We start from the raw sequence: 12,847 nt of genomic DNA, 5'->3' as shown, positions 1-12,847 counted from the left end.
AACAATTAGATAACTGATAAAAAAAATGGCGAACTTGCCACCAGTTAATCAAATCAAGAAATTCCCCGCTTTGTATTGTGTATTTTTTTTTATTTTTTAGTGCATTTACTTAACTAGAGAGTATATGTATGTAGTTTAGGATTAAAGTTAATTATTTAATATCATTAACAAGTAGGGGGCTGGGTTTTCTTTTTTTTGCGGGGTCTCAAGGAATTGTTTGATACTAGAGCTTTATGTTATCTTTTTTTTTCTTCTTCTTCGTGGGGATGTCTTTTTTGGGTTCTTGCTCCTCTTCATTTCATCGTCATTACGCTGACCACATTACTATATATTTGATTGGTCAACAAACAAAAAAAAAAAACTCATACTAAAACCTAAGTAACAGCAGCTACAAAAAAAAGAAAAAAAAAACTTTGAAAATATCAGCAAGAGGAGGGGGCTGCCTTAGGTTTCTAGTTCTGGTTTATGGGAAATACGTTAGGTAAAAACTAAGCCTACGTTATGCAAATAACTTCGCGTTCGGTGTTCAGTTGATCGGGTTGTTCGTGGGTCATTGGATCAGTGGATCAAAAGGTGGTTTAACAACAAGCTATAAATCGATAACAACAATTCGGGAGATAGGCATATCCCATCCCGTCCTATTCGTCCAGGCAGATGGTGCGCAAGATGGCCTCCACCACGGAGTAGGGATCGCAGTTGGAGCTGGGGCGGCGATCCTCGAAATAGCCCTTGCCATCATCATTGACGCCGCGAGGAATGCGTATGCTGCATCCGCGATTGGCCACGCCGGCACTGAAATCGTTGATGGAGCTCGTCTCGTGCTTTCCGGTCAGACGACGGGCATTGTCCTGTCCCTGCTTGGGATCGTAGGCGCGAATGTGCCTCTCGTGGCACTTGGACAGCTTGGCCACCGCCTTCTCAATGTCCCGAATGCCGCCATCTTCGCGCATTGCCTTCGTCGACACATTGGTGTGGGCACCAGCACCGTTCCAATCGCCAGGCATCGGCTTGGGATCCAGAGTGGACACAATCTGTGCGGACATGGCAAATATATAGTCACACTTATTCCGCAAAGATCGTAGCTAATGAAACTTACGCCAAACTCCTCGGAGATGCGATGCAAGAGGAAACGGGCCATCCAGAGATCATCACCAATGGAGATGCCCTCGCAGGGTCCCACCTGGAACTCCCACTGGGCGGGCATCACCTCGGCATTGGTGCCGGACACCTTGATGCCGGCGTACAGACAGGCGCGATAGTGGGCATCCACAATGTCGCGGGCGTAGACCTGTAAGCCATTTCAAAAATATGTGTTTAAATATGAAAAACTAAAACAGGAATACAAATTACGTATACGCCCCATTGGATGGGTAAATGTGATATCAAATAAACGAACTCACCTTGTTGGCACCAACGCCGCAATAGTAGGGTCCCTGGGGTCCGGGGAAACCGTTCTTGGGCCAGCCCAATGGATGGCCATCAAAGTCGAGGAAGGTGTACTCCTGCTCAATACCGAACCAGGGCTCCTCTGCGGCGCACTTGTTGGCCACCTCCAGGCAGGTCTTGCGCTTGTTGGTGTCCGTGGGGGTGCCGTCGAACTTGTAGGTGTCGCACATCACCAGGATGTTGTTGCCGCGCCGGAACGGGTCCTTGTAGATGGCCACCGGATACAGGTAGGTGTCCGAGTTGGATCCCTCGGCCTGGTAGCACGAGCTTCCATCGTAGTTCCAAACGGGTAGCTCTGCAAGAGGCGAACAGAAAAATGCAAAAATTGGGTAGGGTTAGTCTTTGGACATTTGTGCACGATGGGGGTTAATTTGAAAGGGGTGACCTCGTCGCTCACTTAGCATGCGATACCCTCGAATTAAATATAATTGAGGGCAATTGACTTGCGATTGCGATGTTCCGTTCGAAAGTTCACATCCCCCTATTTTCGAAACCATAACTCGTTAACGTACTTTTGTAAATCCAATTGAAAAATGTTTACATAGCAAAATGATAGTTACTTTAAAACTGGTACAGATTAAACCCCGTCGTTCTGCTATAAAATCATTAAATTCAATCATATATGCACATAAAACTTGCGTTGTGGATCGTTAGGAACTTTTATTTACCTTCTAAATTGTAACTAGCTCGACTGTAGACTTAAAACAACCGTCGAACTTCCTCATATATCAATTTAAATTTACTTTGACAAACAACTTACTTAATAGACTTATATTTTAAAGTTAAGTGGAGAGTTAGTCATAGTACCTAATTTATATACAAATGAGTTAGTGTTATTGTGAACACGTTTTGCTCAGAGGGAAAGTAATGTATGTATTATTATATTAAATTTCATCTTTAGAGCCCTTTGTTTACGTAACTGTAAATTCAAATGGATGAAACAATTGTGCTTATTAAGTTTCAAAACGCAAGCTGCAACCTTCCCAATTTCAGAATCTCGCCTTGCATTTGATGATAATCAAAAAAAAAAAAAAAAAGAATAAATAAATAAATAAATAATGCGGCTTGTGTGTGAGAACAGAGAAAAATTGTCGAAATAATCCCGAGGTGTTGGGTGACGAATGTTTGTTTACTCGCCAAACCCTTTTCCCCATTGCCTGTTGTTTATGATAATAAATAGTTAATTCCCCGTATGTAAATAATGCTAATGAAAATATTTCACTTATGCAAATCTTTTGTGGGGGGAGTGGGGGCGTTGCATTGTTGTAACAGGCGGGGGGTGACCTTGAGCCAGCGTTTTTATTTACAATCTGGTATCTCGTGTTGGTTTCCTATCTCCGCTCCCCACCCCTCTTCCACTTGCTGGTCAGCGTGTGTGCGTGCGCGTGTGTGTGTGTGTGCTCTCTCGAGTATCTGTGTATGCCACTCGAATTGATAAACAGCTGTAGATTTTTCCACACACGCACACACACACACACGCGCAGCAAGAACGACTGGTTCTCAACGCACGAGTGTCAGTGTGTCACTGTGCCGGCAACACTACAGTTACTAGCCTTGCTCCCCGCGCCAGCGATTTCACCTTCTCAAAACTGAACAGCCCCCCCAACAGCTACAGTTGCTATTTGCTTCCGATTTCTGTGCTACACGGAGACAAAAAAAAAATGCAAAAGGCCGGCCGGCTATTATCAGCCACTATCAGTCGTTGGAGATTGCAATCCTGAGATCATTGATCTTGAAACCTACTAGTTAATGCATTTAAACAAACCTAATACCAAATCAGTGGATCTTAAATCACGAAAGTATTCATTAAGGATTATAATATATACTACATATATTTAATAATAAAACAAATATCTTTCACTTCTCAAATCAATAGATTTAATTAGATTTAATTAAATAGATTTATTAAAAAAAGTGTACCTAATCCGCAGATTTCTTAGCTAATTGAGTTTGTTTTCAAATAAGTAAATTTTTTCCAGGTGTAAGTCTTTTCAATTTTGCAAACTGTACTTTTCTACCACCACGTAATTGCATCTATCTCTTTCTGACGCGCCCATCCTTGAAGTGACTAGCAATTTTGTGGCAATTCAAGTGCTTATAAATGCAATCGGGCTAAAAAGTTGTCAATTACTATTGATTGGAAATTATATTCGCGGTTGGGGGGCAAAAGGATTGGACAACAAAATCGATTGTCCTTTATTGAAAGAAATGCACGCCTCAGCGATTAAATGTGATTTGCCTGGCAATTTTCTTATAATTGAATTCAAGTGTGGGCACATTAGAATTTGACTTTGAACCTGAAATGTGAGATGGAGAATGCAATTCCCATTCTCCTCTTCTTCCCTTTTTCACTTGTCACTCTCTAAGAGTAATTAAAATAAATATTCGGAAAGTGAAGCTCTCTCACACCTACGCTCTATATACCCCTCCTGCTTCAACGGCAATTTGATGCACTTGGTGCGAGTGGGAGGGTGTGAGTGTGAGTGCGCTTCATTAGTAATTCTGTTCTGTTTGTTTGTTTGTTTTTTTTTTGCTTACAAGTGCAAGTGGAATTATTAAGGGGACAGGTTCGCGTGCGGATCGTGGGGCTTTACACAGTTGGGGGCGACAGCTATGCGTCCTTGTCGCACAGCTTATGGGGTTTTGCATTACAGTTACAATTACAACTTTTCTTGTTTGTATTGGGAATTCTTTACAAACAAGAAAGTAGAGACTCTAGAAATTTACCTATGTACATATGTATTTCTAAGTGCAATATCTTGATGTAGTTCGATTCCAAATAAACATAGTTGTGTGAAGCTGATAAACTGATATGACTGATTGTTGCTTGAGTGATAAAATTCACGTTTTTTCGCGTAATTAGAGCACTTCGAACGCGTGTCACAGCCAAAGTTGGAGAGTTCGAAATGACTTTACAATGCCCCATAAAGTCATATCCCTAAACTGCTTCCTCTTTCCACACGCCGCGGCTAATTGCACATTAAAACGACATCAATTAGTGCCAAGTCCATACGGCCTGTTAAAAAGCCCCTCCCCGCCCCGATTAAATCGCATTATCAGACGCGCGAGTCGTGAAAATTCTGTTTCTGTTACTTGTTTCTGTTCTGTTCTGTTTTTAGACCATAAAGCTAAAGCGTCGCGAACAATTCCCCAGACGTTCGAACTTCGAGGAGCCGAAGAACCGTCGCCAGAATCGTGCCAAGGCAAAGGTCATCCCATTGCCGGGTTGGCTTTGTTGGGGTTATATAACCCCGTGAGAGGGATCAATAAAATGAAATTAAAAAAAAAAAAACGCAACAGACGTGGCTGAAGCCGTCGCCTCGTCCATTGCCGCACAATTTTTTTTTTTTTTTGGGCGTTTATGGGCTAGATTTTTCAGACGATCGTAAAATCGCACAGATCTACTTATAGTATAGACCCATATAGCATATAGCTATTGCGTAGTAATTGCTGCCAAATGCGAATTTAAAGCGATTTAAAGACTGACAATTTGCAGGCGGAAGATAGTGGATGGGACATGTACGTTTATATAGTTTCTAATTAGGAAAAGATTATTATCTATGCTAAGCTGATAGTGAGAAGCATAGACCTTATGGGATTAATATACATATGTACATGTATGTGAACTTTTGATTTATTGGTCTATCATCTTCAATTGTTTGGTCTATACGGAACTGTGTGAACTTGAGGGGTCTCCGAAATTAGAAATCTACTCAATTAGCTTCTAATTTAAGAATGTGCCTGTATTTTCGATCATCAAAGGCGTCTGACTAATTTCGAAGAAATTAGCACCTGGCAAGTAGTTTCTTAAGATCATTTTATATGCCAATATGCTTAGTTTCTGCATTTAAATTTAACTTAGTTTAAGTTTAACTACAATCTCTGCAAGTTCATTCACATGCGACCTATTAAATCCCCATTACCATTTGCAGTTGGTTATAAAACCAACGCCGATCGGCGATTCTAGCAAATTAGCGCGATAAATCTAGACCAACTAGCTGAGACGGAGACAGTTTTAAGTCTCTAGACACTTGAGATAAGATTACACTTGCAGAGAAATTGAGTATTTTGCACATAAATCAAGTGCGAACACGACCTATGTTCCAATGAGTTGGAAATGATTTAATGCCGGCCTTTCAAGTACTTGATCCAAGCGCTTTTTAACTATAAACTAATCGGGCATTGTGATTACAGTTCACCAATTTCTTATTTATATTTCACATTCGAATTTCAAGTGTTCTTTTTTTTAAGTACTATAATGTTCTTTTGAGCCCATTATGCTTGAAATAATCCGTTCGATTTTCATCACAACTTTCATTGGAACTCCTGATCTGATGGCTGGTGACATTCATAGGTGGTAGGTACTCACCCTTGGGACTCTGGGGAATGAAGTCGAGGGTGCGATCCTTGCAGCGCAAATCCTCGCCGGTGCCATCGATCCACACGTAGGTGGCCTGAACGATGTTCTCCTGCAGCGGCAGTGAAAGATAGCGATCGAGGATCGTCTTGTTGATGCGCGCGTTGGGCGAGTCCTCCAGGATCCTAGCGGACATACTGCTCTTGCGATTAGGGCACCCAAAAAAATAATGATACAAATCGAAAGCGGATCAGAAATAAACAATGTTCGTTTGGCACTCTTCCCGCTGGGAGGGGGGTAAAGCGTTGGGGGGGGGGGGCGACCCCTACGCTTTTGCTGTCGTGTGGAACTTAAGATCTGCACCTGATTTTTTCAATGCACTTCTGATTGGACTGACGATGTAATTGATGGCGGGACGACGGCTGTGTGCTGTGTCCTGGCGCTGATTCCGATTTTGGTACTGAATTGGATTTGGTGTGCGCGGAAGCGTTACTGGAACACGACTAAGCTGGAGCCCCTTGTTCCAACTCAATTTATAATGACCAACAATAAACAACAAAGCAAAACAAAAGCAACGCGCCCGCGTCGTCCCCCTGTTGTTGTTGTTGTTGTTATTATTATTGTTGTCACTGTAGCTGTTGTTGTTGCGGTATATATATAATGTACCATACATACAGTATACTATAGTTACAACAAACTAGCTGCGACTGCGACGCCGGCAGCGAAAGCGGGCAGCACGCCATTGAAAACAAAAGCAACAGCTGTTGTCGCAGCGCAGTCGCCGCACGATCAACGCCCCCCCTCTCTACCACTCATCCACCTTGCTGTCTCGCTCGCCCGCACCGCCCACCGCCCGCCTCCCACTGCCACCCACTGTCTGATTAGACGCTTTGCAGTTTGTCGCCGCTGAGTTTAGCGGACGCGAGAGCGAGAGCGAGAAAGGCTGAGAGCTGCTCTCCCAATTGGATTTCTGGCTGACGCTTCCGGTAGCACGGAAAAAAATAGTCGAGCACTAATTGAATTTGGGTAATTTCAATTTTAAAGGAACTTCAGCTGAACGTGATTTCACTTCAAAAATATACTCAAATCACTCATAAAACCGAAAAAGATGTCCACACTTTTGTGCATTTCGTTTGTTTCTTTTTTTTGTAATCCCAATTACCCTTTATTGCGTGCTGTGTACATTAACAGTTGCAGGTTGAGTTGCCAAATTGTTTTGTTTATTTTTAATTCACTTTTGATGTGCCAGCAAATGCGTGTAAATGAGTAAATGTCGCTTATCAGCTGGATCGTCAGCAAATGAGCTGTTAATAGTATTTATTTTTTTTCTGTTTTTTTTTTTTGTTCTTGACAAGGACAAGGACAGTCGGCTGATGTAATGATGAACAACTTACGCGGAATGCATCTTATTGTGTGATTTTAATGATTTCCCGAACGGTGAATGAAAGTAATTCCAGACGCGAACTTTGACACCTAACACTTGCGTAGAATGTTATCTTGTTGTTTTCTCTTGTTGTTTTCTCTTTTTATTTTATTTTTTTTTTTTTGTTTGGAGGGAGCCCTTTGCTCTAATTCCAATTGGGAGTTTCGATCTTGGAGCTGATACAGTGGGCACTTCTTAGGAGCGACTGCGCAGATCAAGCGGCGATTGATCCGCTTTTATAGGCTCTCCGATCTCCGATCACCGATCACTTCGCACTCGGACCACTGGGGGGATGTTCGGATGTGTGACTCGATTTTTTGATTATTTTTATGGCGCATAAAGCAAACACGACCATGTGCTAATTACCTTTTCAAGATTCTCACATTTTTATTATTATTATTTGGCTGTTTGCTCGGCTCGTCAGGTCGCGAAACGAAAGTAAATAAGCCCCAAAAAGGGAGCAATTCCTTTTGGCCAAGAAAAGTGACAGACCCCCGCCGAAGCCCCCTACAACAAATAACAAAAAGAAAAAAATATTGCCAACTGCGAATCCTGAACCCATACACACACACACACACTAATACACACACACCCAACGCAAAATGTTAGCCATGTTTGCCAGCCGAAGGTGTGAATTTGTTAATTGCAAACGAGTTTGGCACAAAAAGTCGAATTGTTCGCTTCGATTTTTTATGGCTGCGTCTAGGCGGTAATGTAAATTGACCGGAATTTACAACTTATCAAGGCAGTTTTCCATATTTGACAAGCCTATAATTCCAGATTCTCGTAAAGTTATTCCTACTTCCTAAAGAGGTGCTAAATAAAACAGCCAATCTATGCTCTTACTAAAAATTAATATCGGAGCATAACGCTCTTTGATATGATAACGCCTAATGTACAAGGCATTTTTATTACATTTAAAATCTCTGAAATATTTTATTTTTATGACCAAGTTTGGCCATAGTTCGATAAACTCATTTTCTCCGTGGGTGTAACCCATTCGCCAGCTGATCTAAATTTAAACGCAAATAAAAACGTCTGGACGGGCAGACGGTCAAAAGAAACAACAATTTCACGTATCAAATAAATTGCGACAAGCTACATTTTATTTCAATTTTAAATGCACAATTAACATATGTGCCGGCCATTCGAAAACGCACAGATACACATAAAAATAAAATTAAACAAACAGGCAAACGTGAAATAATTTTCTATTAATCGTCGGCTGCGTCTTCGATTCCGCTCAGAGATGGCTAAGAAAATATAATAACAAATTTGGCTTGAAATTCCTTGGGTACTACATTTTTAAATCCAAATGCGTAATTTCAGCAATGTGCCATTAAATTAATCATACATCACGTGTGCTTATATAAAGTTGGCACACAGTGCGTATGAGTGATACGTCATTTTGAGTTTCTCACAATTTTAAGTAAATGAATCAAAATATCTCATTCAATCATTTAGGAAGTGCAAATGATAATTTTGTAGCTTATATATATATAAAAACAATTTTCGTGAATTAACGCAGACAACATGGCGTATGCGTGATATTAGTAAGTTATCTTTACTCAAGCTTTGTTTTCCTACTGAATACATTTGTGATATTATCTGAAATATTAATGTATTAGTATATGGAATCATAATTATCATTTTTTTTTAATTTTTAAAAATGCTTAACAAAATATTAATTTTTGTTTGCAAATTTCCTTCGCAAAATTGCCAATAAAATCGGCTAATTTGCCAACTCTGGCTATCTGGCTATCACGTGAACTGCGCATGCGTTTTCCGCTGCGGTCATCACCCCACTCCGTCCACTGCCCTCCGCCTCTGTCCACCGCCTACGTAATCCATCCGTCGATCGCCGTCGTCCGTCTTCTGGTCTTTGCTCGTATTTAACGAGGCTTTTTCGCGAGCCTCTCTCTCGCCGGCTGCATTCAAATTGGCTTAGGCGACGGTCAGGCAATCGCAGGGCCATAAAGCCCGTAAAGCTGAGAAACAAGAAAAAAATAAGAACGCGAAAAACTTTGATCTGCGATAGCGCCTCGAACTTGGCTAGCTGGCCAAGATTAGGAGCCCAGGAGGTGGCCCACCATAAATACCCGGCTATAGGAAGAGCCGGCGACGCGTGGCATCGATAACCGACTTTGCGGTAAGTAGGTGAAGGCAGCGGAAACTATATATGGTCTCCCATTTATACACATATATATGTATATATGACTAATTGATTGGCGCAGACTGTGGTAAATGGGGAATTTGAATTGGCATTACCACTTCTCATATTTCACATTAATTTCGCCACTTTAATTGACGATCATCAAGCGGCACAATTTATCATCGAGGCCCATCATCATCGGACATTTGGTCTATTTTTAGGCCCCGCGTTGGGCGCCAGTTTTCCGATCGACCAGCGGCAGTTCAACGGGGTCATCAGTTCGGTTGGATCCGATTCTGTGACTAGATCCCGGCGGTGGGAAATTAGAGTATACACCGACACGAGTGCTAATAGTTGGTGTCACATTTAGTATTGTTTCGTTATCTTATTTAACTGGTATTTATATTTACAATTATTTATCTTTGTACCTTACTGTATGAATAGTTATTGCTATGTTTATATGGTTTCATTCAATAGGATAATTAACAAGAGCAGCTTTTTTTATTGTTAGGAAACGTGCCATTTTATTTGTAATTAACAACTGGATTTTACATCTTGCTTGCAGACATGTAGACTGAGTTCCAGGGAACTCCACGTAATGTTCTGGAATCGTTATCAGTACCCTTATGGGGGTCACCGAAATATTTGTCGCCATTTCCAACAAATGATTATCGCTTGATCGAGTGGATTTCGTTCTTTTTCGCATTAAGTTTCTTCTGTTTGGGTTTTGGCCACTTGAGGACCGTCATAAAGTTGCATAACGCATCGCCCGATGGACGATAGCCGCCGCCAGTCAAAGATTGGAAGTGCCACCAGCTCTAGTGCTTCCATAGCCCTGCCGGGAACCCTGAACTTTACCAATGGTACGTATTTCTAGCCGCTTATCTGGATAGTCTGCTGTAGGGGATGGTCGTCTGCAGTTCGGAGTGAAAAGAAGAATGAAAAAAAAACCGAATTATAAAATGCGACACTCTTTATGCCCCCAATTGGCGTATAAACTCTATTAAACAATTTATGCTCTAAACTGTCTGAATTGCTCAACTTCTTTATGGCACTCGCATTCGCATTCGGTTTCAGTTTCAGTTTCAGGCCCGCACGCTTAATAAACTTATCTAATAGTCATGTGCACTATATGCCCGCCGCATTTTGTTTTTTTTTGTTCTGGGGATGTTTGGGGTGTTAGGCCAGCACAGTTGGGTTTGCTTTAGATCGGCTTGTCATGAAACAGAACGGCGTGATCGGATATTCTCGTACCCCCAATCCCGTGCCCAAGCCCCTCATTCGAATTAAGGCAGCTCGGCTCCCTCGATGGATTCAGCTGACTCTTTAAAAACAATATCAGGCCATCTCAATTGAGCTGAGTGCTGGAAATGCTTCCCTTTTCTCTAACCGTGCCAATACAGTGAACCCTGGGCATGTTAGATCCTATCCATCTATCCTCAATATCCTTGTCTCAGCTTTGCGATCAAAGTTCTAATATAAATTTATTATTTATTGATATGAAATTGGAAATATTACGATAACTGTAGGGCTGAACTACAAATTCCGAAATCCTGTTTCTCATTTTACGGAGCTTCACTGTATCCGTGTTGCGTGTTAAGCAGTGGGTGTGCGTGTTCAGCGGGCTGGGGTACCTCAGTTGCTAGAAAGTTGCGATTTGCTGATGCTAAGCCAAGTAAAAACCAGAAAAATGAAAAAGGGGCAACTACTGACGGCTGGGCAATTGGCGTTGATTCAATTTGCTATCCATTTGCTCGGTGCTCGGCACTGCCGCTGCAATTATGCCCATCAAATCTATCCCAATCCCGCAAATCAAGCAATTTACCCATCATCATTACTATGATCATCCAGTGTTTTAAATCAATTTGATGCCCTTGCATTTACGAGGGGGAGGTCGACAAGAAAGCACCAAATTGGCCATTAAATCCGGGCTTTTTTTAATATTATTAAACATATTAAGAAAGTGTCTTTATTTTATTGCACTTCAGGGAGATTATTCCAACTTTTTGATTTAAACTTTGAGAAGAACCTTTTTCGGGGGCTGAACTTGTGGAGTGACCTTATCGCTGCTCTAGATCGACCTTCGATGGCATTGCGGCTTTTATCAAACCCGATCAAACGCACAAAAATAAAAGCCAATCCGAGCCCACAAGTGTGTGCGTGCCATCGCTGACGTCACCGGGCCGAGGAACGTGTGCTGCCAATCTAAGTGTATATACTACATAAAAAAAAGTTGGCATAAGGAGAAAAAATAACTTAGACTCGTCTGTGGCGTTGACAAAAAAAACAGAAAAAAAAAAAACTTCAATACATCAATGGTCGCACTCGAAAACGCAAACTCGAACTCGAACACACAGTGGCGGACAGGTTTGCATGATTTATGACTCCGCAGGTGACGGGCAACGGGGCGAACAGGTGCGGATTCCAACGGGTAGAGGGGTTGAGGTCTTTCCAAGTTCCATGCTCCAACTTCAATACAATCCAGTTTGCTTCGCACAGTTATTCAAAGCTGGACTTGAACTTTCGACACATGATCTAGAAAACTATTATCCTCGTCTAGTGCAACTGGGATCTTCCGGGGTATTATCTATAATGTTATTCCAAAACCAGAATCCCAAATATATCATTGCTCGCACTTAAATCACGTGATACAAGCAAAACAGGAACGTGTTTTATATCCAATCCAACCTGCTTGGCACCTGATTTCTGCTTTCGATAAGCCCCAATATTACGGAGATATTTAACCCCCTTATCAATGTGACTCATCAAGGTCATCCTCTCCGTTTCCAACTGATTAGTATGAGGCAAGGTCGCGAATATGTTTAACTCGATGATAAAAACATGTACATTACATATGCATATAAGATGCAAGCAGAGAGCAAACAAAAGTGGAGCTACAAGAAAATAGATAAGATGATAGACTGCAATCATTGGAAATTCCAAGCGGATGACTTAGCTATAATATTTGAACCGCATTTGATGTAAGCAAACTACATACACGTTTTGTTGATAACTTCCAATAGCTGGTATCCAGAGCTAAGCCAACCGAATCCGCTCCTGAAACCTCATGCTGTGCGTGAGTGGACTAGAGATTAGTTAAAAACGCACGAATTCGTCGAGTCCGATGTCCGAGTGTCTTAATCTTGATTTGTTTGTATTTTGATTACTGAAATTAGCGGCAAGCGCTAATTGATGCATTAGCTTTGATTGCGACTCGTTCCCGGCTACTTGTGCCTGTCGTCCAACCCGATCCATGTATAACAAGTGAAGCTCACAAGTCCAAGGAATCGAGAAGGTGACCCCCACTTAGCGGGGCCACCGAATTGCAAAAGTTACTGTTCTAACTTTGGCCAAACTTTCACCGAATAACAAGTCAATTAGCTTGGGCCAACTCGGATGTCAGACTTGTTATGAAAGTGGGTTTTGCAACTATTGGCTATATAAAGAGTATTCCTTGCCAGGATGTCGT

At 41.7% G+C, this 12,847-nt stretch overlaps 1 protein-coding gene across 6 annotated transcripts; it reads right to left on the bottom strand.

The window, feature by feature from the left end:
- Window positions 1–72: 72 nt before the first annotated feature.
- Window positions 73–7,438, bottom strand: Gs2 (Glutamine synthetase 2). Of its 6 annotated transcripts, none has more exons than NM_001298192.1 (5): window positions 7,198–7,438; window positions 5,816–6,000; window positions 1,401–1,741; window positions 1,097–1,288; window positions 73–1,031 (listed from the first exon to the last, which is right to left on the bottom strand). In NM_001298192.1, exons 1-5 carry the CDS (start codon window positions 7,206–7,208, stop codon window positions 639–641), a joined length of 1,122 nt encoding a protein of 373 aa, NP_001285121.1. In that variant the 5' UTR covers window positions 7,209–7,438; the 3' UTR covers window positions 73–638. The 6 variants fall into 6 exon arrangements, with proteins under 6 accessions (NP_001285121.1, NP_727525.1, NP_001285122.1 ...); NM_167284.2 differs by having other exon boundaries at window positions 5,816–5,988; NM_001298193.1 differs by lacking the exon at window positions 7,198–7,438 and adding an exon at window positions 6,167–6,313 and having other exon boundaries at window positions 5,816–6,005.
- Between the last annotated feature and the right edge of the window lie 5,409 nt (window positions 7,439–12,847).

This window comes from Drosophila melanogaster, chromosome X (assembly GCF_000001215.4).
Source record: "Drosophila melanogaster chromosome X".
Lineage (NCBI taxonomy): Eukaryota > Metazoa > Arthropoda > Insecta > Diptera > Drosophilidae > Drosophila > Drosophila melanogaster.
This window is presented reverse-complemented; position numbering and strand designations above follow the sequence as displayed.